Genomic DNA, 25437 nt, shown 5'->3' on the forward strand with positions numbered 1-25437 from the left:
GCTTTCTTCAGGCTTCTGAACAAAAGATTCTCTACTCCTCTTATATCATGATAATCTTTAAAACGTATTCACCCGAAACAAATATATTCCGTGATTTTAATGATTGCGTGTTCTTCGTGGTTCCAAAGTGTCGTGACAGCGTCCTGCGAGTTTAGACTAATTGCCCACTTTCGCTCAGGACAATTCCGTAGACAGCACACTTAGCTTGAAAAATACGCGACTAACTTCAATGGGTGTTCTAAAACCCAACAGGGCCTCATCTAAAAATTCAAAGTACTATCTCATTAGCCGTCATTTAACTCATCCCGTCAACAAAGACAGCACAACATCCTTCACTCAATTATCCCAAATTATGCGTTGATCCTGTCAATATTGTTCGATTTCGGGACATCTGCTACCATGCGACTGGATTGGGCGTTCAACAGCAAAGCCCTTTAAATGCAACAAATTTCGTCCAATAGGAAGTGAGACGGTCACAGGCAATTTGCTTCCGTGGGCCACCAAACGAACCCATCCCTCACAATATTCATTCAGCGAATATTCTGGCTGGATCAACTTCGGGCGTATTCTTTTAAAGATGTCGTTCGAAAGGTCCTCATTCCGACGAAATTTCCAGGGATGGGTTGAATTAAACTATGGTGAAAACAGTCGCACAAAGACAATCACGCGAAAAAAGTTCAACAAAATCTGCAGATATCTGTTGGGAGAGCCCCAGATCGAAACTGATGCAAAATTTCGCTTCTGGGTCAAGTCGAAGGGATTTCGAATCGCACAAGCCGAGGATAGTCCAGATTATGGCGTTTTGTATGTTCCAGTGAAAGTTCCTCATACTCGAGTAAGTCTGATAATCGTACAAAGGTTTCATACTCAAAATATTTGACTCAGCACGGTTTTGTTTGCTTTCATCTCTGACTGCGTTCTGTGGGATGTCTTGTGCATTTAGAGCGTAGAGATGTTGTACCCATACGAAGACAAGATCGGACAATCAGCTCGCTCTCAAGTTGTCGAATATCGAAGAGTTGCGGTAGCAGATGACTTTTTCGATATCATAAGCAGTGTTCACATCAATGAGAGAGGAATTCATGTTGGGCAGAAAAAGACCTACAAAGCGGTAAGTAGCATTAGGAATACCTTAGCTTTGTCGTGCGGTGTGTGAAACGTATTGTGCTTTACAAATTCGGGATTTAAATAGCGAAAGTGGATCGTACACATGAATGTATTGCACCTCAGTATATAGAACTAAATCTATTTCACGGGTGGACAAGGCCTAATGAATGCCGAAATATACTTCAGAGAAAACAATTTGTTCAAAAAATAACAGGTTTAGAGGAGGATAAATATATTCTTGCACGAGATACTTCAATGACCCATGCAGATTGCGAATCGCGAATACGGACCGGCAATACGAATGAAATAACGAAATACTTGGGATCTGTTCGCTATATTTTTTGCCTTGAAGATCTAGTCTATTGTAGTTGGAAAGCACTTTTTTTCTTTTCATTTACAGGGATATAAAAGAGCGCCTTAAGGCTCGGTGAATTTCTCATAAAACGCTTGCTGTATTTTTGTTAATCGAGCGGATGCTGTTAGTTGCCCCTAGAGCATGACTGAGAAGTCCCACTCATGAATCAGCGTCGAAATGTTCCAAAAACTCTGAGAAACCCGCAGGAGTTCTCTTTAATCACGATGCTTGTCGGTGTATTAGATTATCTACTGTGTTTGCGGCGAAATTTATCAGTATCCAGAGCAAATTTTCACACCTTTCCCTAATGCACAAAAGAGCTAAAGCGGTCTCGCGTGACTTCGTGAGTTGTTCGCTTGGCCCGTTTTCCATATTCAAATTAGTAAATTATTTTCATGCTAGAGCGAACAGAAGGCGAGTGTATTGATTGTAAAACAATTATCTCAGGCTTTATTTATCTTATTTCTATGTTGAGGTTTTTAAGAATCGTTAATAAGGATAGGGTTTGCCCGTCAGAGCGAATCCAAATTTGGGATGCATATGTGTTGCTCTATAGATTAGCGCAAACGTCATGCGAAGTACGATAAGACTAGAAAATACATGAAAAATTGATGTGTTTAAATGGGACGCAGCCGAAAAATGAAGATTTTGTCAAAACAAGTTCACTTGGTCGGTGGAATATCTTGTGGAGTTTATCATGTCAGTGGGGGCTCACACTCTCAATTTTATTGCGACCCAGGAAATTTCATTTTTGATATGTCCGCTCGGTATTTCTCTTAATGCTTTCAATATTCCACTGCACATCCGCATTAATATTCGCCTTGCATTAAAAAGCAAGCCTCACTTTCTTTCTTGGTTATTAAATTTTAGCGTTAATCTTTTATTTCACGTTTCAAAGCTTCTCAGCGTTTGTTGGGCATAATTGCGGCTAAAAGCCGTAGCTTTCAACCCAAAGTGAAATTTCAACCCATTTTCGCCTTGGGTGAAAAGGTATGTTGACCCGATTTTGAGTACATTTTGATTGCGACTTCTAGAAAGTTTGAAATGATGATTCAAAAAGTATTGTCTTCTGATAACGAACCTGTCCAACGTGCACTCTGCCAAAGTGCTATGTTGATAGTCAACTGACTCCGAATAAAATAATTTGCAAAATTATGCGGACAGCTGGTTTATATCGCACGAGTTATTGAAAAATAAACTCGCAGACGAACGTATTCGCATTCTCAAAAAACCAGACTGATACCCAAAGTTTATTTGCATTCTGCAACTACGGCTATAAGGAATTTCTTCTCTACTTGTCGTTACACCTGCCTTAAAAATGCACCGAACCTAAATCTGTATATTTTCTTGAAGTAATTGGAAACGAATCCTTTTTATTACAGCGCGTGTAATATGAATTTGCGTTCCATCTATCACGTCATGTTTTTGAAATTTTGCATTTATGTGTACGTGTTATTACTTCTGTATCGCATATCCACAAAAAGTTTCACTCGTGAAACAATCGCCACTCTTGTTAATTCTTTTCAAGTTATGAATATTAAAATCAAAACTTTAGGACAGAAGACATAGCGGCCGACAGAGTGTGTGGCCATAATTCGCGGTTGCTTCGAGAAAGAATGCTGACGGCAATCTTAAAGTTTTCTTCATTAAACTAATATATTGAGCCAATTCTGTGTTTCTTTTCATCAACTGGAAGTATTATGATTTGTTTTGCAGGCGAATTACACCTCCAGATCTTTAATCAAAGAGTCAACAAAGGTGCTCAAAATTCCAAAAACTGTTAAATTACATGGATTAAAAACTTTACTTTGTACAAAAAATAATCAATGTTAACTCTCTCGATGTTGATCTCAAAAATCGCCACATTTTTTATCTGTCAACTAAAATTCTGTTCATTTTCCAGAGTTAATTTCCTTGTCATGTTGTTGAATTTCCGTGTTCTGCATTTACGATATGGATGCCTGTTTCTTTTTTTTTAAGATCGCACCTGTAGGAACTCTGAATACATCTCTAAAACATTTTTGTTGCGAAAGTACAAATCAAAGATGAGACAAAAATGACCATGTTAATTTTTACTGAAGGACTTTTAAAATGTTGTAACAAACTGAAATAAAACTAGTACGTTAATACCAACAAACTGTCTCGTAGATGCAGAGTTTTCTCAGGTTTAACAGAAATTCTAGCATAACCGTACAAGTTTTCACCTTCGACAAACCTGACAAGAAAAAGTATTAATAATAGAAAATAAATGCCTGAGGGAGCCACATTTGGCAAATCACTATATTGTAATTTTTTTTTTTGTTGACAATTCCATAGTGAACGCTTGTCGCCCCAGGGCAAAGGGAGAAAAATTATTTTTATATTGCTCTTTTCTTCTTAGAAAATGCTTTTAAATCCTTTGGTGCTCACGATTCGCTACCAATCCAGGCTGAGAGGCTTCTTAATTCATTTTCGATAGATGTCCGAATGTCTGGAATAATTCCGGCTTTGGTCTTCGAAAAGAGTTTTCAATGATCTTTAGTTTTTGTTTTATACTTAAATTCATCAAAACGCATTAGAAAAAATTCAAAACTGTTTATTATTTTCCTTACAATCCTTTCATAGACATCCTTTCGGGACGCGATATCTCTCTTCTTAGCGCACAGGCAGGATGTATTATATGAAAAAAAATGAATGATGAAAAAGATATCAAAAAGAAAGTAACAGAGACTATTATAATTACGCTCGGTTCCAAAGACAGAAAATATGACATACATTCAACATTTCATGTCTAAATCCGACCTTTAAATACAAAACCTGGCTTCCGTAGGTAAATCGTTCGCTTATAATGCACTGGATGGATGGATACCGACCGAGGAAATCTTACATTGTAACGAATGTTCTGACAGGTCGAAAAGCCGCCGCGGCCTAAAATTGCATGATATCGATCATTTTTACTGGAAGCAACATGTCCGACCATGTCTTGAAATAAAATACTCATGATTAAAATCAAATGCAGAAACAGATGTCTTGAAAAAAGAGAAAACTCATGAGCTAGACGATTATTAAACTAATTTAAATTCGTCTAACCTTGGTTTTCTTTTCATTATTTTCGGGCGGGACCATATGTCACTCATGCACTTTTACTTTACCATTACAGAAAAACGTTGACGCAAGAGAATATCTTATTCTCTTGATTGGCATTAATGTCTGGCAATATATAACTCTACCTTTAAAAAATTTGCACAGAATACTAGCAAAAAACTTCTACTGAACGCTCAGAGCTACAGGGCTAAAAGCAATATAGATGTTCAGTGAGATCTTATAACTTAGATTTCTCTATAAATTCTGGCTTTCTGGTCTCACGCGACGAGTTTCTCTGAAGAGCAGAATGCCATTAGGATTTAGTAACAATTTTAGAAGCAAAGATCGAATATGATTTTTTATCATTAAGAGATATGAAACCACAGTTTATGATTCGTCATAAAAAGCCAACACGACAAATTTAATGACACTCGCTTAGACAAGAAAGACCGCTTTTTATAAATTAATAACTGCCATAATTTGTTTCATGCGTTGTTTCTATAGCATAATCATCCTAAATGTCCCCGATATTATTAAAAAGGGTTGAGACCTCTCAGTAAGCTTCTCGTAAAGGAAGCCCTTGATGCGAACTTCGTCTCGGCATTGACAAAATTTCTCGAGGAATATGTTTATTATTGTAAATGAGGCTGTCTTATAAATTCGATGCGTAAAGATTTGCGCCGCAAATTTGTACGTTCTTGTCTAATACCAAAACAACTGATATCTGATTGTCTCTACCGTTGGTTGTAATAACCAGGAATCTCCGCCGGGTCAAAATCCTTACCGCCTGTAAAGTCAAACAAGAGAATTTCATCACTTTAGTGAAGTCATGAGTTTTTCTTAACTTAAATGATCGTTCTGAGTTAATTGGAGGAAAAGAAATGAGATTTAGTAAAAGTTTGCTTCAAAAGCGATCAACATTTTGAGGTTAGGAAATGCTTCAGACATCTTAATTTCGTTCTTTTGATAGCGGACGCAATATGAATTGCGAGAGTGTTTTCCATGTTGATCGGAAAATCTTCGCTGATCTGGAAACAGCTTTATTTCTGAGAAATAGATATAAACCACGTCGTTCACGTTTTGAAATAAACTGCTCTGTGCGTTACCAAACAAAAATTATCTGATCGCATGAATTTTTCAGTTCCCTTCAATATTGAAGCTGCACTGAGTCGTTTCATTGTACAAGACTCTGAGCAACTATTCATCGAAATTTTCTCATCAAATCAACTTCAGTTTTTGACTTAAGTTAATTAAAAATTTAAGAAAGATTAAGATCCTTTTACAAACACAAAACTCCATAATTCAAAGTGTAGTTTACAATTCTGACGAAGACAGAGAAAAGAATAGTTAACTTGGACAAAATGCTCTAAGCTACGGGAGAATTTTGAGAAAATAGCTGGGATAGAAAATAACTGTAGCTTTTGTACAAGGAAAGTAAATTTTCTAAGATCTGTCAATCAGAGTTGGAAAGCAACTTGTCAAGATGAACTAACAGTTTCTTAGTTCTTTTAAGACTTCTCTTCACCAATTCAAAATGCCAAGTTCGTGATTCAAGAAGAAACCAGCCGAGTTTCATCGCCATTTAAAGACCAAACCAATTACTTCTTGATTTGATTCTGAAATTAAAACTACTTCAGTTTCGGAAGAGTATTCCTTAAAGTCAAATTTATATTTGACAATACTACTGTAGGCGTATGATGCACGATCCTCGCAGTAGATAACGCTATTTAAGCAATAGCGAAAATCAGACCTGAAAAAAATCAGGCCTGTACGGGACTCGAACCACTGACCTCTGCGATACTAGTGCAGCGCTCTACCAATTGAGCTAACAAGCCAACTGAGAGCAGGCCGTTAAGTTGATTCGTAATGAACCCGTGAAAGTGATAAATGCGATAGAATAAATATACGAAAATCATATATTTTGAACTGCGGTATTTGATACGTATGATGCACGATCCTCGCAGTAGATAACGCTATTTAAGCAATAGCGAAAATCAGACCTGAAAAAAATCAGGCCTGTACGGGACTCGAACCACTGACCTCTGCGATACTAGTGCAGCGCTCTACCAATTGAGCTAACAAGCCAACTGAGAGCAGGCCGTTAAGTTGATTCGTAATGAACCCGTGAAAGTGAAACCACTTTCACGGGTTCATTACGAATCAACTTAACGGCCTGCTCTCAGTTGGCTTGTTAGATCAATTGGTAGAGCGCTGCACTAGTATCGCAGAGGTCAGTGGTTCGATCGAGTCCCGTACAGGCCTGATTTTTTTCAGGTCTGATTTTCGCTATTGCTTAAATAGCGTTATCTACTGCGAGGATCGTGCATCATACGTATCAAATACCGCAGTTCAAAATATATGATTTTCATATATTTATTCTATCTCACTACTGTAGGCCTTTATCCCAGTAAGTGGTAAATTGTCGTTGTGCAAGGACTTCATACTAGCATGCTGAGGAGTTTCTGATCAATTGCTGAACCTCTATCAATGCCAGCCACTTGATCGAACAACTTTCATTATTGTTTTATGATTCAAGAATATTTCAAGAATTCGTCCATGTGTGCAAACCATAGATGTAATGAAATCGCGCCTTCCACGCATTTTTGAAAACTTCAAAAAAAAAAAAAAATCAGCTTTCGGTGAATCCTCACCCGTCACAGTGAAGGATTTTTGGACAACATTTTTTTTCTACTTTAGCTTAAAGTCTGAGAGGCACACTTAGAGGCAGTTTATCGCTGTTGGGTATACAAAAAATTCCGTTTCCATCCACCCTTGAAAACAGAATAAGCAATTTAGTAATCAATTTAGGAATCATATCCACTAAGGCAACACGACGTTCTCGTGTCCCGTATTCTTCCTAGAGCCAAATAGAAAGCAAAAGTTTTTTTTATCTAAAAACTTGAGCCTTGAGCTCATTTCCCCGACCGTGCGCAGTCATCCTCCCGCAGCTCCCACGGCTTAGCTACGATTTCTGATAATATAACCGGCAAGACTAAAACCCGGGCTCCACTTGTTGAATTTTATTCCAATTTTGCACAGGTAGCTGAGTATTCATATAGAATAAGTCAAGGAGAGTCCAGGAAGTCAGGTAACAATTATAAACAAGCTCAATTTACGCGTTGTGGCCCTAATGCAGCTTGTTGCGCATGCGTGCAATGTTACTATATATAGAAAAACGCAGGGCCATCTCAAAGCTACCACACCTTCTGTGGTACTGACTTTCGGTTATGCGCTTTATGCGCTAGAGTTTCGTCCAGTATTAAGTAAACTGTTATAGCTCAAGGAGTAACAGAAATTGTGTTGTCATACAGGGATCTTGATTAAAAGACCTTAAAAGAAACATAGATGGTTATTAGGTAGAGAGAGGCATAACTGTATTAACGTTCGATAAACTAATTATCGTCAAAAGATTAAGGAGAGTGTACACGCCGAGGAAAGCGGTTGATGGCGCATCGAGTGATACATGAAGGAGGCTTTCTCAAAAACTAGGCTACCAACTAAAGTAATTTCAATAATAGAGAATCTACGCTGGGATTTCAGTTAAACTTAACGTATTGGCTCTTTAACTCCTTGGCGCTTAAATTTTGAAATTACTTGGGTTCTCCATGTTGGTTCATGAGAGCACCCCTCCTTTCTTGCATACCAATTCCTTCTAATACCAATGAAATGTGTTCCGCTATTTTTCATCCTGCCTTGAGAAATGCACACTGATGTTTTATACAGATAAAATGTTTATCTCTTAACTCGAACGATGAAAAAACTGCCAGATCACAAAGCTGGTCTTTTAGAAAATCACAATTTACCTAATAAGGAAGAATCCGTTAATTTCAAGGAGGACGCGTGAAATTTCGCACCGTAAGGATGAGCAATGCGATTCTAAGTAAGTAATTATTTTACCATCTTCACATCTAAAGACATAGAGAGTAGTTCACGACGTGTCATGTGAACACATTATGGCTTACAATCCATCAAATAGAGTTGCGCGCATGCGATTGGTCCGAACGCGCCACGTGATCGAATCTACCATCTACCCCGGTGATATTTCTCAAGGCATTATCTTCACTTATCATACTGCCAGCAGTCCCCGTTAGCGAATCCTGTGATATGGTCGGCTGATGAGCCCATCTCACCCACCCGGGTCTGCCCGCTTTGATCCCGCGCAAGAAAAAAGGAATTCGTGAAGGAAACTCTAAGTTCTAAACTTTTGAGCGACGTCGCCGATGGAGTCGCAAAAAAGCAGCAAAAGATAGTCAAAACAAAGAGAACATAAACGACTCTTGTGGGTTTGTTGTGCCACAAACACAGTTGGCTTTCTTTTCCTGCCCTCGAAATAAGCAAGTAATTTTTTATTCTTATTTGAGCGAAATCTTTTTGCCCTATAATTAATCCTTTATTGACCGAGCTTGTTCGTTCTTGAGCAAATATCCTGGCACAGTTTCGCACTAAATGAAAGTTAAGACAGGATAGACTCCAGTATTTCATAACATCTATCTAATAAATCAGTTGTTTCAGTAAAACCTCAACTTTTTCTGATCGACTCTCTCCCATACCTACAGGGCTGTTATCGGCAAAACAAAGAACTGCAAATTTTATCCGTATAGGATGTTGATTAATATCGTTACAAGATCTTCCAAGGCCAGACCCCAAGGCCATCACCAATAATTTCTTTCAAGTGTTAGAACCGATGTAAATTAAAAAATAATTCCTTCCTGTTTTAGGTTGCAAACACTTACGCATTCCTCCCACGTGAGGCAGTGTCTTACTATCTGATGAGCTGCAGCACGTGCAAACAGAGAATCCAGCGGTTTAACTCAATTCTCTTGAAGCACGGAAGACCGCTGTCTCCTGTGTCTGACTTAGTAAGTGTGTAGGAGGTTAATATTAAAAACCGTCATGCTGTGCGTGCGTCGGTATGAAAATAAACCAATTTGTTGGTTATCGATCAGCTTTACGCTGATAGAGCAATTTTCGATTAAACTAGGACTACATTAGTTTTCCTCTTCTCCGCTGAGTGATTGGTTCAGGAAACTAGCACCACTCTCAAACCAATTAGGTGCAAAACCAACGGGACCAATCACAACCTGGTCGCTTACTTTTTCCCGCGCTTTTGGCAGTTTACTTGTTTTTAATTTGAGTTCTGATTGGCTCTTCAGGGCATTTCCCCTTTTCCTGACTAGCCGTTGCGATTACTTTGGTTTTTGTTCAACGACACTCAATGGACAAGCGCTCTGAAAGTAGATAAACCGCGTGAGCAGTTTTTGAAAGCTCATCAATTGTTGTTTGTTAGCTGTTTGTCGGAGTAAATCGTAGGATTGTTAGCTATGCGAGAATAAGGTTTACTGCTGGAATGAATATGGTAAAGCCTTGGTCAAACGGCGCATGATAGTCGATGATAGTTGATTCTCTTCAAACTATCATCAACTATCACCAACTATTATTTGCATGGTCAAACGGCCAAAAAAGATCGCGATAGTTGATGATAGTTCACCGGCAGTCGCGCGAGCAAAGTCACGCGAGCAGCCTGTGACATCTCTGTTGAGGTAATCATTCGAAAAAATGTCCCAAAGGCAGGGCCGGGCCTCTTATTCGTCTATTAGACGTAATATCAGGTCATTACTCCATCTCGCCGTTGAACGTTTAGTGAAACGCTGTTTTTTCGGCGGTGTCTCTTCGAATTCCTGCGAGTTGACGCTTTCTCCAGATTCTTGGTTTTCCGGCAACATTTTCTTTCTCATTATTAATATCTTGGGTATAAAAACGAACTTCTGAAGCTGAAACTGAGCCTCGCGAGAAGCTTTTGGCGGCCATTTTGAACAAGCCCGCCGTTTTTCGGGGAAAACAGTTGACCAAAAACTATCATGAACTATCATACGCGTGGTCAAACGAGAAAAACTATCATCGACCATGAAGAATTTGAACAAGCTCAAAATGAATGATTGTTGGTGATAGTCGATGATAGTGCATGATAGTTGGTGGTCAAACGGAAGCACGCGCTTCAACTATCATCGACTATCATCAACTATCATCGACTATCATGCGCCGTTTGACCAGGGCTTAAGGGAGGAACCATTGCTGAATCAATCGACTATCAGGGAAGCATTCGTTTATTTCAAAGAGAGCCGAGGTGCTGATTTCACGTAAGAAACAACTTTTTTTTTTAAGTTTGCGACATGCAGTGTTGCTTTGGTGGAGAGAAATTCTAGAGACACTAATGTTTAAGAAGAATTACTAGGAAAATTAAAACTTGTACCAAGCAGCCAGTGAGAACGCAAAACACATCTGCAGTGACAAGGTTTCGTCTGATTGGTCAAGAATTGGTCAAGAATTGATCAATTATCATTAATTTATTAATCATCATTAATTTACTAAATCCAATACAAAATAGGATTACTTACAACACTTAAATAAAAATTGTTTTACCCATCTACAGTGACACTGTGCGAAAGAAATTCAAACACTGCAACCTTTTTTATCTTTGCAGGGCCGGGAGTCTCCCGCATCTGATCTGGTGAGTTTTGAAATTTCCAGACGACCAAGTGTTAACAAATACCGTATGTCTTGATATTAGCAAGTAAGATTCTGATTGATTACTACCTTAACCGAAGGCGAGAACTTCCAAGGCTCAAATTATCACGATAGGTTCTCAGATAAACCCGCTTTTTCAAGGTCAGAAATAACACGTTCTCTCAAGCTTACGCCAACATAGTACAAACACGCAGCCGTGAGTGCCATGCGGACGTAGCTTCGTTACTCCCGCAGAAGGCACTGCAGAGGCTCACTGTGTTACTTAAACTACGGGTTCTAAGGGGAATACAGTTGAAACTTCTATTAACAGAAAAGTAAAAGTATTAAATCCCTCACCACCGTGAAACATGTCACCACGAGAGAGGGAGAGAGATAAAGTCTAAAAGAGAGCAACATTCCCGAGTAACCTCTCAAATTTTGAATTTGTCGCTTCAAATGGCTAGTGACAGATTTCCTTCCCCTTATTACACAATTTTTCTACGCATTGAAATTAACTTCTTCCTTTATACCCGATCAGGAGTAATGGGCTCCTGTACCCGATCGAACAGTTCGTTGAGGGAATCTTGTCGACAATGGCCCTCTTTTGTCTAGATTTTTCCCCAAGTACTGTCTCTACTTTTCTAGGATATGTTTCGTGTTCGAATTTACCCTAGCAAGACCCCATTATTCATTGCTACCGCTCTAGCATGTGTTGTAATCAATGTCTGGATACGGTGCAACCATGTTTATCTGATTTATCGTCTCTTCTATGGTAAGATTCTGAGAAAATTTTTCAGTGTTGGCTCCTTAAGGTCCCCTCGAGTATGGTTACTGGGTTAAGGGTGAAAGTTTCTAAAGAAACTGTGGTGCTGCGCCGGTGGGGGGTAATAAGGTAATTTGGTTATATCAACTAAGTTGAAATTGTAAATTGGCCACCGTAACGAGTTAAAAAGCTGACGTTTCGAGCGTTAGCCCTTTCGTCAGAATCGGATGACAGTCGCGCACTCTAAGGCCTGGGAAAGACTGTCGGGGTTTTAATTGAGTTTCACAGTTCTGGCTCTCCAGGTGTCCAATTTGTATTTCACATTGCTGGCACGCCACAGTGATATTGCTCTTTCTAAATTTGTCAAATATTAGCATTGCTAATTGAGCGTTCCATAGAGACCTATTGGTAAAAGTTAAGAATCTTTGTTTCTCTACTGACTCGCAGGCTACTGCAGAGTATTTTGTGAAAAAAAAAAAAAAGAAAAAAAAAAAAGGAAAAAAGGCCCACAGTATATAAACAGGCACCGTGGAGAAACGGAGGCTTTCCTTTTGAAACACTTCTTTTGACTAACTGAAGATTCATCTTATTCATCAGCGGCCTTTAGAAATCTTCAAGGCTTCATGACCATCTTTTAGTGTACGTTTACCAGATACTTGGGGTGTGAAAAAGCTTACAGAACAATGGGGTTTTGATAGTTTCAGGTCACAATACTGACTCTATTAAATAAGATCACATTCAATGACAGACACGTGAAGTCTTCGAGGCATGACTGAAAAATTTGCATATTTTGAACAAACATTTGAGGAATTCGCAAGCGACTATTTATATTTTAATACGAATTACTGATAAAAATGCAAATGTAGAAATGGTATTTAAAAAAAGAATTTAGTTGCTTTTGAAGAAGAGCAATTGAAAGGGAAAATTTCCGTTAAAACTAATTTCCATTCGAAGCAAAACTTGGGGTAAACCTTTTTGGCATTACAATTCCGGAATTTTCAATTCAAATTGCTCGAACTTACCAGATCCTCTCAGCCTTCGAAATGGAAGTATTGCATTGTACTGATAATTGCAATGCCTTCCCCTTCAGAAAGTGCTAGTTAGCGAAAATTTTCCAGAAATTACAAAGACTTAGAAAAGAAAAATACTCATTCCTCGGAGAAAAAGATCACAGCGATATTTTTGGTCAACGAAAATCTGAATGAGCACGCGTACGACCGCTATCGGTTTTGGTTGTCCCACGTGATCAGCTTGCGCTATCAGCTGCTGAGCCTGACAACAAAGGCCAAAAATTTGAGTGAAAATTCTGGCCCATTATTTCCCGGTGCCTCCTGGATTAACTTCGGCAAATTTGGCGTTGCACCATACGATTTTGAACGGGTTCGGTCAAAACCCGTCAGAGGCGATACCGAGGGAAGGAAAATTTTAAAGGATTAGCGAACTTTCAGTAGAGTGAGTTGCTAGAAGCGCTTGGGTGCGGCGAAAGTTAAAGGCTTGTTTGTACCCCTCGTCTCTCTGTGGCGTTGTCTAGTCCATTGAAGATGTCCGCCAAAGCTCTTGCAGCCATCGCGAAGGTCAAGTCAGACCACATTCTAAAGGTAACTTGACAATTTGCCGATTGTAAAGGTTGTCTTAAATTTCTCTTGTTTCATCTAGATGTCGGCTAGAACGATCTTTTGTCCGAAGTGAAGCGAAAGGAAATCGACCATCGCGCCGGCTTTGTTGTTCGAAGGTATTGGGGGTAAACGCAAATGAGCGTCCCTTCGACTTCCTTGAACGGCAATAGGTTCGAAAGCTCTTAGTTCCAAACCTCTCTTGTTTTCTTTATGGGACAGAAAATGAAAACGAATTTTGAATCGATTTCTGCCATAGAGAATCGCTTCATCCAGGAAGGATCAGTAGTTGGATTGCGTTTGCGATTTTCGGCAGATGACACCCCTTGTCCTTTGAATCTGCAAAGAGAAAACAATGAGAGGTCCACGTTCTAATTTGCCGGCCAGATGGCCTTCGCTTTTATGCAGTTTCTCTGATAGCGGTGTTTACTTCGGAATTAAGGTTTCTCGCTGGAAATTTACGCCGTTAAGAATTTTTTACGCGTGATCGGTAGAAGGAAGCGTTATATTTGGCCTGTTTTCTCCCTCGAAGGACATGAAATATTCATGCACGAAATATAGCAAAAGTGAGGTAATTAGCCAAGTCATGTCTTATCGCAGTACTGCTGACTGTTGTGCTATCCTATTTGGAAAGATTTCTCTAATTTTTGTCGAGGTTTTCCCGTGGTTCGTGATGCGAACGGTTTCAGGTTGATCACGTAAGCGAAGGCTTCGTGCTAGAGGAAGTTGTTGTCATAGAAGATTTTCAGCATATTAATTGTTTGGAGAAAGAGCACATAGCGGTTCCCAGACACCTCAAGTAAACAGAAGATTTAACATCGCTCGAGGCAGATGGTTGCCTGTTGTTTGGATGATAGCGGGACGATTAAGCGTGTATATTTTGGTCGTAGAAGCCTTGCATGGCACCCTTTAGACTGCGTTCACAAAAATTTGGGTGTGAGAGGGTGCATTGGAGGGTCTCGATCGGTCTAGCCTCTTTCTTGCTTTTAATGATGTGAAATTTCATGTCCTTGTACCATCTGTTCTTCTTTCATAATCCAAGTAAAAGATAGTTTTGTGCTGGATCATCCCCGTAAGACATAGTAATACAAGACAATATTATTACAAGAAATCCACTTCTGGGTTAGCTTCCAAAGTCCTAGTAGAGAGGAAAAAATTCACAGAATTCCATCTACTCCAAAGCTCTCCACGGAGTGTTCTTCTTTTTATCAAAGTGCATTTTGTTTACTTACAGCTATCTTTGAAATTTCCAATTCTGTTTTAATGCCATTTCTTTAGATGGTAATAACACACAAAATAGTTTGACTTAAAGATAAAAATATATAAACTTGATAACATTTTGATGCACTGCCATACCAATTTTTTTTAAGAGGCTTTATATTTTTTTAACACTTTTTCTTTCCTATTTGAATGACCAGGAATTATAGACTATTCCAATTATTCGAGTTGGAAACATACAAAAATTTTTTATAACTTTTTTATTATATATTTTAGACTGAGGCTTTCGTAAAAATTGCATTTCTTTTTTATTATATATTTTAGACTGAGGCTTTCATAAAAATTGCATTTCCTGCAAATGTGTCCCTGCATTAAAGTTTTCATCAAAATATAATTGAATTGTAACCATGTTGAGATAAACAAGTCTCAGTGCTGAAATAACAGAATGGCCTTGATTTAATGTGAAAGGGTTTGTCATTTTGTTAAAATGGCAGTAAAGTTCATTGTTCCCCAATGCAATTTGTGTTATTGAAATGGCAATTGATAGATCATTCGAAGCCATATATAGTGTAAATAAAACAAATATAAAGATTTGAAAGAACATAAAACTTTCATCTTTTCTTTCTGCCCTTCCTTCATGAGCATTATCACTAACCTTTTTTATTCAATCTTGGAGCCAAAATTGTGATAAAGCTTGATAAAAAAAAACGAGACAGCAATTTTCATATTAGTCTTTTCCTCTTAAAATCCATTTTGTTAAGTCCACGTTTTGAACTATTGTATCTGAAAATGATAAATTGGAGGTTGAATGAAAAATTGAACTTGCCTAGATATGCTATGCCTCTATAGGCAATTCGTCCCCTGAACCTTACCTTACAAGTCATTTTTTTAAATCCTAAATAGGAATCAGATGTAGAAGCATCATTTTCCAGCCATGACTCAGATGATGAAGGGGGTAATTATGGTGTGAAGAGGTTTAAAAGGGAAATTACAGAGGAAGTGTTTGAAGAGAATGGAAACAGAAATGGAGTGAGTTCACCAGGTACTGAACATGAAATGATGGACACAGCAGTGAATGGAGGTCATGGCAATGATTTAACCAGAGATGGTGAGTACATTTAGGTTAATAATTTATTTTTTACCAAACTCATGATCCTCCTGCTTCAGCTCTTAAGATTGTATATTTCTCTGTAAATTAATAAATGGAATTTATAATAATATAAAGGAGATGAAACCCCTTTCTCATGACCTTTTTGCCTGGCATGATATTGATATTGTCAGAAGAAGTTTGATATTAATAAAATTAAATAGCTTACATGTGTACATGTGTACTGAACTAGCTACACACCATATACGAGGCAGTCCTTTGGAGGGGAGGAGGACTCTAGTATCCCATGTCCCATTCTATTTTCATTACATTCCCTGTACACTTGAGTGTCTCATGTATCTCAAGGACCTTTCCTACATGAAGTCCCAAATTATCTCATCCACATGCAAAATGTCTATCACATTGCAGAAAACAGGAGAAAGAAAACTGTTCAATAGAGTTAAAACCTGCTTTTTGTTTGTCGCCAGAGGCCATGTACTGCACATGGACACAAAGATCCATAGAACTCCTATCAATTTTGCTTTTCAGATATTTCCAATGTTTGTCTTAAAATCTCAATATTAATTTTCCTCAAAATTCATAAACGTTTTTTAAATTTTCTTAAATCACACAGTCATCTCTCCCTCATCCCCATCTTCAAGCACAGGATCACTTAGTTACACGGAAGTGATTTTCATTGTGTATTTTTGCATCAACAGCTGCCCTTTGTCAAAGCGATGAAAGCTTGGCTGCTAAAGGCTTACTACCAGGTTATCAAACTTATTCCACAGACCAAAAACAAGAAGTTGTAAATTATGCGAAAGAAACCACAGTTCGTGAAGCCTCTCGCAAGTATAATGTTCCACGCTCAACTGTTCAAGTTTGGTGCAAACATGGACCACCAATGAAAAAAGAAAAGCGCTCTCCTGGAGGGGGTGGACGTCGCTTGAGCTATTCTAATGAAACTGATGAGAAACTTTTACAGTGGGTTTTACATCAGCAGGACAAAGGCACACCTGTTACTAGGGATGCAATACAAGCTCAAGCCAGACTTCTTGTTCGAGATGAGTGTCCTGAATTTAAAGCTTCTAGTGGTTGGGTGGAGAAGTTTCTTTCAAGGCATAATTTGACCATTGCAACTAAAATGTCATCACAGAATCCAAGTGGTAAGTGTAGTAATATCATTATAGAACCCTTTATGTTGTAATGTTGTAAAATCAAAACCCAAGTTGTTACAATGGTCAAAGTAAAAACATCTAAACTGTCTAAAGCATGGGAAAATGCAGGCAATCAGGTCATGATTGGCTTCAGCTTCTTATCTCACTGATTGAGAAAGTAGTTCAAGTTTTCTGGAGCAATCATAAGGTGAATTAAAGGAAAACTAACACAATCTTGAATTACTTCTGACAATCAATTGAAAATTGCTTTATCTTGCACAAAATGGTTTGTATTTAGGGGTAAAGGCCAGATGTGATTTGTAATGGTCTGAATAAGATACTGTAAGTCCTGGAAAGGACTTGCATTTCTTTATTTGAGTAGAGGTCATAATTTATAAGTTAAGTGAGAAGCTGTTATCATTCAAATGTTTTTATTATTATTTAGGGAAATCATTCATTCAATTTTGCTTTAAAGCTTTAGACCCTAACATCAGTATGCAAGTCCTCTACACTGTTCTCTTTAGATTTCCTAAGCTGCTGATATGGAGAATGTCAACAAAGAACTCCTTCAGCTGGTGATCATTTCCGTTTTTCTCATGACCTGGATGCGTGATTCAGGGCTGATATTGCAGGGCTCGAAATTGCGACCGATACAGTTGCCAATGCGACTAAAACTTTTAACTTGGCGACTAAAAGTTCGAGTTTAGTCGCCACTTTGGTGACTAAACTAACTTCCTCTGATAAATAAAAGATTGTAGATGAGAAAAATTTCTTAAGTCTCATTTCTGCATTTCTGCTTTTCTGCCGAAAGAAATGCAAATTAAGTCTGTTTACCTTTAAGCTAAAACCTGAAATGGCTTTCAAATTGCATCTTCCAAGACAACATATTGTAGTGGCTTCTTCATGGTGATCGCAGGCACAATATTGTGTTGAAAAGCTTCTGAATTTAAAATTAATCTGTTGAGAACAGGAGGTCTGGTACTAAATGCTTATCCGCCATGTTTGATAAATGTTTGATGCCTTTGTATCGTACGATTTCTTGCATGTGATGTGACATATTTTCCTTGCTAAAGTAGCCCTGAAATGTTCTTATTACTTTTTTCGCTTACTGCTTAAGGTAAGATTGTCATGCAAAAGTCTTTCAAAGTTTCTTCTTTTGTGTTTTTATGTTTTAAGTCATTCAAGATAGAGTATTTCGGTCTACCCCACAATCGCAGCCATAATCCACCAGAAGCTGAACAACAATGCCAATTGAATAAGGCTCTAATCTGATTTCTGTTCTTGTACTATCTGGGGACTGCATTTTTGCACTTGGCGACCATTTTTTCTTTGATAGTCACCAAAAGGCGACTTGGAATTTTTTTCAATTTCGAGCCCTGTATTGTAAGGAGAAATTAGATGCTGGTCACTTCTCTGCAAATTGATTTATTTGCCTATCATTAAAAATGTTTTTGTTATGAGGTTTCTCAATTGTTGAGACAACTCAAGTTACCTAACATGTTGGTTTTCTTTCTTTTCAGAAGCCATCCCAATTTCATATGTAGTTCCAATTGCATCCATTCCAATGAGCAGCTCAGGAGTGTTGAACCATGGAGCAAACAGTCCTCGAGCCACAGATGGACGCAGTGTAACCAGTGAAGACACTCGGAGTGATAGTGGAAAGAGCGAGGAGAATGATGAGCTGTATGATGCCACATCGCCAGCTCTTCCAGAGAATAATACAGCCACTGCTGTAAATCAAATTATAAGGGTGAGTCCTGTGAGAATGTAAATTTTGGAGCAAGTTAATTGGAAAAAGACTGTTGTCCGTGTGAGTTGACCTCTACCTGAAAAAATATGTTTGTAAATCATGATTTTGCTAAATTGCAGCTAACCTACAAGAATCATTGCTTTACTTAACTTACATCGGCAGGTAAAATAAATAATATAAATATAAATAAATAAATAATTTAGCAATGGACATCTACAGGGTGGCTCTTATTGTCCATTGTTTCCAGATCGAATTGGAATTTGGAATATTGGTTTTTGTGGAGGGAGGAAAACCTGAGGACTCGGAGAGAAACCCTCGGAGCAAGGACAAGAACCAACAACAAACTCAACCCACATGTAACACCAGGTCCAGGAATCTAACTCGGGCCACAGTGGTGGGAGGCGAGTGCTCTCACCACTGCACCATCCCTGCTCCCCGATTAAATTAAATTGGTTTTATTAAAAATCAAGATCAGATTTCACTGGGGGAAAAAAGAATCCTCTAAAATGTGCCTCGTTCCCAGTGTGCGGCTTTGTAGCTCAGTTGGTAGTAGGGTCCAACTAGTTTCTGGCAAGTATATGCTGTTGGAATCCCAAAGCAGCCTGAATCTTTTTCTGGCTTCTTTGCTACAGGGATCACTCCCATACTTGAGTACCCACACTTTGCAAAGTTGCTTTTTAAAGTTTAACCCTGGGAAGTGTGTTTTGGAGACTTTACCAGCTGACTCTCAATTTTGATTAACCTCGGGCTAAGGAACTTTTGCAAAGGTAGGGCGCTTATGGATTTTTGAATGTGGACCTTTTTACTCAAAAATTTTTAGAGAAGGCTAACATTGTAAAAACCACCCAGTATGTCCAAATTGAAGGGAGCCCAGTGCTTTGAAACTGTGAAATCCAGGGTGCCCAGCCTATGCTTTCTATGAAAAAGTTAAGATTCCTGAGTCGCCCAAGAGCAAAAGTAAGGTGCCAGGGGCCCACCGGGCACTGCTAGACTACAGCCCTGATGTGGAACATGATTGACTCTGCTGTACAGCAGTTTCAACCATTAGTAGACTCTAACAATTTTATTCTTCCGTCAATTCTGTTGTTTTGAAGGAGCCACCAAACCTTTGTGAAATGTTGAAGCCTATTCAATGTGCAAGTTCACCTGCGTCAATGGGGCTAAAGGATGAAGACGATGATGATGGAGAAGGGGAAGATGGAGATGGGGATGGAGAGAAAGCTGACCCTGCTAATGTCAACCCAGAAAGACTAAAAGCTTTCAATGTAAGCCAGCCCTCTCCAACTAAAGTGTAGATCAGTTGTAACTGGACCAAGTTAAGCATGCCTTACAAGACTATTTTAAGAAGAAATTTGCACTCTGACAAAAAACTAACCCTTGAAACATCATCAAGTTGATAAAACCAGACTGTCTTACTATATCCATGACAAATGCAGCCCCCCAGTTTCTCTATATATTTGAAACTTGGATCCATTATATTCCAATTCACATTCCAGAATGCACAACAAGCAGGAACTATTAGGAACTCTCATTTCTGAGGTTTTTGTAAAATGAAAAACTCTTTCTGACTTTTGATCAAGAAAATGTTTTATCTGATAAAATTATATCAACATCAAAAAAGAGAGTATAGAAAAACTAGATTAAAAACATCTTTTTATACCAAGCTCAAAACTTATCATCTTTCTTATTCTTTACAAAAAAGAGAGTAGCTTTTAATTGGCATAACGTTAACACACTGTGTACAAATATCAGTGTTTTTTTTCAAAATTTAATTTTTACAACAAATAGTAGTTCAGTGCCCAAATAGTCAATTCACATTTAGATTATTTGTAGTTACAGTATACTTGACCTACAGCATTCGGCAGTAATGGTGGAAGAAATATTAACTGTAGAGATTACATTGTAGCTATGTAAGGCCCATCAAACCCTATACACAGTCTTTTTTCCAAGTTTAAACTGCACAATCTTTTTTTTTGTCACTTTTTACATAGATGTTTGTGAGGCTGTTTGTTGATGAAAACCTTGACAGACTTGTTCCAATCTCAAAGCAACCCAAAGAGAAAATTTTAGCCATAATTCAGTCATGCAACAGACAATTTCCAGAGTTCCGAGACAGAGCAAGAAAGCGAATAAGAACCTACTTGAAGTCATGCAGGCGTCTAAAGAAGCTAAAGGAACCACTCAAACGTGCTGCAGACCAGATGGTATGTACGAATGAAGCCAGTTCTGGAGCTTCATCTGTGCATCTTGAAAAGTCAAACCTAAATTTTTCAAATTTTTTTTAATTATTGTATTCAATCTTCTCCATCTTTAGCCATTCTTGTTCCTTCTTGGTTGATCATTGCTTCTCTAGTTTTACTCTTTCCTGCTGGTGTTATATTTTGTAGCTTTTGTGGCTTCCACTATTTTTGTTTGGAAATATCAGTGGGTCACTGTCATTGACAAAAATTTTATTTTCACTAGGATGATCACACCATGCAGTCAGTGGTATTTGCCAAAAAAAAAATTTTGAATAGCAGAAAAGACGCTTAAAAAAATTTCTCCAGTGAAGTTTTCCAAGAGGCTTTTGCTCATTACATTCCTTTTTTTGTTCTCACAGAGTTCAAATCCCAACATGTCAGCAGCTCAGATGGCTGAGGTGAATGTAAGTTTGCTATAACAAATTATGTCAATGTTTGTTACAGCAAGAAGAAAGACATTAAGCATGAACATGAAACAAAGAAAACAAAAAGAGACTTGCTGTGATTAGAGTAGTGTTCAAGCTTCATAATTATTCAAACTTCACTGGAGAAATTATTTAAATAATATATTTTCTATTACAAAAAAATTTTTATGCAATTTGTTTTTTCTATTCATCATACTTTTCTGACACATACCACTGATTGTTTAGTGTTATCCTAAAAAAAATTTTGTTGTCTGTGACACTGACTGGCTGATATTTCCTAAAAATGAAGGGACACCATCACCATCATTGTCATCATCATTGTCATCATGTTGTGACAAGCAACAATACTTTTCAAGGACCATGTTCACCCTTAGAAGGTCACACTACATCATTTTCACTCCTGAGTCCAAGTTCTCTACTCTATATATGATAACAAACTTTATACAATTGTCAATATACTTCAGCTATATGTGCTAATTAGGAACATGATTAAAGCAAATATGCACAACACATTACTGAAATCAGTAATTTAGGAAGGGTATATCATTTTTAGTAGCGAAGGGAGGTGGTGAATTTTGAGCTATGTGAAATGAGTAAGATGGTACACATTTGTCACAAGTGTGGCATGAAGAAAAAATGAGTTCTCTTTTGAGGATTTGAACATTAGCTAGTTTCAAGTGATATTGTGCCTAAACTTGTGCATTAATCTCTTTGTTTATAGAATATCCTGGCATCAGCTTGTGCTAACGAGCAAGAGAATGCACGGCTTGTTACTACTGATAGTGATGCAGCTGGTAATACAGGAACTGTTCCTTCATCTTCCCCTGCAGCATCCCACATGCCACAGAATAGCACTGCTAACACAAGAACTAATGACAGGCCTGCAGGTATGGAGATCAAATCCAATGGGTTGTTGGACCTTCTTGATGATGTAGTAGCAATCAATACTTTTTCATGTAACCAAAAAAGAAAATGTCATCTACAAATGAATTTTATATGATTGCATAATTGAGTAAATTTGTAAAGCCTTTGTTGTAACTATAAGTTTTGAAGTCTTAGAACAAAGTATGATGCCTGAAGGCAATTCCTGGCCTCCTGGCAAAACCAAATATTATCAAAATTGACTAAGCTTGAGATAGACTCTTTCACAAATAATGAAATAATAGTTTTTGATGATAAAAAAAAAAAAAAAAACAGCTATGATGATAAAAATAATAGCTATGATGATAAAAATAATGGTGATTCAGTAAAAAATAAAGAATGAAATAAAAAAAATAACTTGACTACAAATCAGTTGAAGACCTCTCACTTAATGATAGAATGTACATCACCAAAGATAATATTGGTTTGCTGGGTCACTTTATTAAAATTGTGAATTACATGCAGGTACGAAGGTATTTTCTCAAATGGCTAACTTGGGAGATGTAAATATTTGTATTTGTTATTGATATTATTGTGTGTCATTACAGAAAATGGCGGGCCAACCCTTCCCAAGCCAAAAGTACTGACACAGTGCCAGATCAGTGCCACAGAAGTTCAAGCCATCCGCCAACTGATAGCGGGATACAGGGAGTCAGCAGCCTTTCTCTACCGCTCGGCAGATGAGTTGGAGGCGTTGTTGCCTCCTTTGTAGAATGAACACCAGTGTTTGGTGTAAAATTTAATGATACACAAATGAGAAAAAAAGGTATTTAATAACTTTATGTAGACTGAACTTTAAATTATGGTTAGAGAGAGTAAATTGAAGGTAATGGCAAGTTTTATTTATTTGTTTGGTTTTGTTCATTCAGTAATATGGCTTATTTAGATTAGGTTTCATATATATTTGAAAGCCAAGAATTGTGAATGACATGTTTGTGAATAAATTGAAGTTCACTTACTTTTTACAAGATCCTCATATTTTTTGTACTTTAATTTCTTTTTGAGGATCATTGATGAACTTAGATTTTTTTGTTGTTAACGTTTTGTAGAAGTTTATAAAGCAAGTCATTAATAATGTTATTGATAAATTAAATTATTCATTTGTTATTTATTTTGACTTCCCAATTTGGCGTAAAATAAGTACCTGCTTGTGTTTGATGCTAAGCAATTTTCAATTATGTTAACATTTCAAAGACAGGAGTGATCAGTACTTCAATTCTCCTTGCAATTTTTATACATAGTGTTATAGAACAGTAATGAGAATTCAGGAAACAATCATTCAGGGGATATTTTTGGGTAAACATCATGTTCTGGGGACTAGCTAACCTACTGACTTCAGATGTGGAATTAAGCTTCCAGAACTCAGGGGTTAAAGACTTCAGCTAGGAAAATATTTAAGGAAATATGAAATTAACTGTCAAAATTAGAATGGGATTGCTTTTCTTTTGCTTTCCTTTGCTTTTTTGATTGGTCCGGAAAACCTATACAACTTTCTCAACCAGTCGGATTTGGAAATGAAAACCAATGGCTGCTGGGTTGCTCTCTTTTCCCCATGCTGTGAGCAGTTTGCTTGTTTTCACTCTGAGTTCTCATTGGCTCCTGGGGATATTCCCCTTTGTTCGGATTGGTTGTTGGGATTTCTCTGATTCTAGTTTTGGTTTTGTAGCACTCAATTGAACTGGCCTCTGATCAGTTCTTTCTTTATTATAATTATTCAGTTGTAGGCTATCCAGCAATACGTTTTAAAAAAAACTTTCACTTAATATAAGGGATTGAGGTCAGTTCATACCAGTTTTTGTTGGCCTTAAGACACTGGATCTTACCATTTATCTTGAATTCAAAAAGAAGCTTTGTCCTTTTTTGCCTTCGTTTTGCTTCTTTATTTTCAAGTTATGCAGCAACAAGTCTTAGGTTGTGTGTACTTTTTGAAACCTCTTGAAGAGGGACATATTTACAGGTTGGAATAAAACACCATATGAAGTGTTGAACAGTCATGATGAGATATTTAGTTTTCGATATACTGGTATTTGGACTTCAGCTGTTCTGAAGCATAATTCCAACTGTCTCCATGCCAGCTGCACACAGGTACAGGAATTCCCCATGTCTGGTTAGAAAATGTGTGATATGTTAGGAAATATTTTATCATATACTTTCTAGATATGTTTAGAATTGTCAAGGTTGAGAATATTTTTGTAGTGTGTATCTGATATCTTTTTTAACAGTGTCAGAAAATGAATTATATTAACTGTCACCATGAAGGTCATTAGTTTTCTGTCAGGGAGAATTTGGTCACTGATCACATTTCAGGGCATCAATTTCATAACTGGAGTTGTCAAAGTTCATTGTAAATTGTTCAAAGTTTCTTCTGGAATGTGTGTGTGTATTGAAGGGGTTGTGCATAAAACACTCAGTGAAAGTTATTCACTGACCACTTTTCATAAGGAAATTTGAACTATTTACATCATTCAAAAGATGACATAGTTCCTTAGCATTTTTTTCTTAGTTCATTACTGCAAACGGATAATGCAGTATTAATACCTCTTAATTTAGCAACTTTAGTGTATCCCACTCCTGAAAAGCAATTGTTGTTCCAATTTTGGCGAGCCTTTACTATTCTCTAGACCAAGAAAGAGTATTTCTAATTCAATTAGGGTAATAAATACCTTAAAATTGTTTTATGACTAATTTAAAGAGGTGTTCAGGATATGTTAATTCCAATGTGTGATAGTTGTATAAAATTATTACTATTATTATTACCATTAAGTTATTCTTTCTTAAATTATCTTGAAATCTTGTTATGTAGAGTTTCAGAGGTCAATAAATTTTTGACAGTTAGTGTTTGTTGTTCTCAGAATGTTTGTGTATTTTTGTTTTATGTTTTTTGAATGTCGGCCTGCACTTAAGGGTTGTGGTTAAAAGCCAAACCTCTTGACCCTTGACCCTAAAGATCTCACTTTATTTTGGCAGCTATACATCTGGTTCTAAGTTAACATAACACCCCATTGCTGACCAGTTACCGACTAGTTAGATAATGCCTTCTAATATATGTTAATTACTTCACAGAAAATTATGAATGGTTGAAGCCTTAAGAATGTGTTCCAAAGAGAGGGTGGAAAGGGGGCTCCTGATCCCGACTCACACAAATTCTAGAAAAATGTATGCTTCACGTGTACTCTAAACAATACTTCATGCGTTGCGAATTTAAAAGGGAAAACTTTGATTCTCACCATACCC

At 37.6% G+C, this 25437-nt stretch overlaps 1 protein-coding gene across 3 annotated transcripts; it reads left to right on the forward strand.

The window, feature by feature from the left end:
• The first annotated feature begins 170 nt into the window (after window positions 1-170).
• Window positions 171-25043, forward strand: LOC111331257 (nucleolar protein 4). 3 transcript variants are annotated; one of them, XM_088742614.1, is made up of 13 exons: window positions 174-835; window positions 944-1111; window positions 2369-2452; window positions 9244-9384; window positions 11007-11033; window positions 15527-15731; window positions 16430-16876; window positions 18388-18617; window positions 19712-19882; window positions 20609-20821; window positions 21217-21261; window positions 22004-22169; window positions 22752-25043. In XM_088742614.1, exons 1-13 carry the CDS (start codon window positions 578-580, stop codon window positions 22913-22915), a joined length of 2319 nt encoding a protein of 772 aa, XP_088598740.1. In that variant the 5' UTR covers window positions 174-577; the 3' UTR covers window positions 22916-25043. The 3 variants fall into 3 exon arrangements, with proteins under 3 accessions (XP_088598741.1, XP_088598740.1, XP_022792059.2); XM_088742615.1 differs by lacking the exon at window positions 21217-21261 and having other exon boundaries at window positions 171-835; XM_022936324.2 differs by lacking the exon at window positions 2369-2452 and having other exon boundaries at window positions 177-835.
• Window positions 25044-25437: the final 394 nt, after the last annotated feature.

Source organism: Stylophora pistillata, chromosome 13, assembly GCF_964205215.1.
Source record: "Stylophora pistillata chromosome 13, jaStyPist1.2, whole genome shotgun sequence".
In the NCBI taxonomy this organism is placed as follows: domain Eukaryota; kingdom Metazoa; phylum Cnidaria; class Anthozoa; order Scleractinia; family Pocilloporidae; genus Stylophora; species Stylophora pistillata.

Bases quoted from the DNA above. Each gene is read 5' to 3' on its own strand.
- LOC111331257 (XM_088742614.1), top strand. From the start codon at position 578: ATGTCGTTCGAAAGGTCCTCATTCCGACGAAATTTCCAGGGATGGGTT. The intron at 16,877-18,387 runs GTAAGTGTAGTA...CTTTCTTTTCAG, and splicing joins GTCATCACAGAATCCAAGTG to AAGCCATCCCAATTTCATAT. The intron at 22,170-22,751 runs GTATGGAGATCA...GTGTCATTACAG, and splicing joins AACTAATGACAGGCCTGCAG to AAAATGGCGGGCCAACCCTT.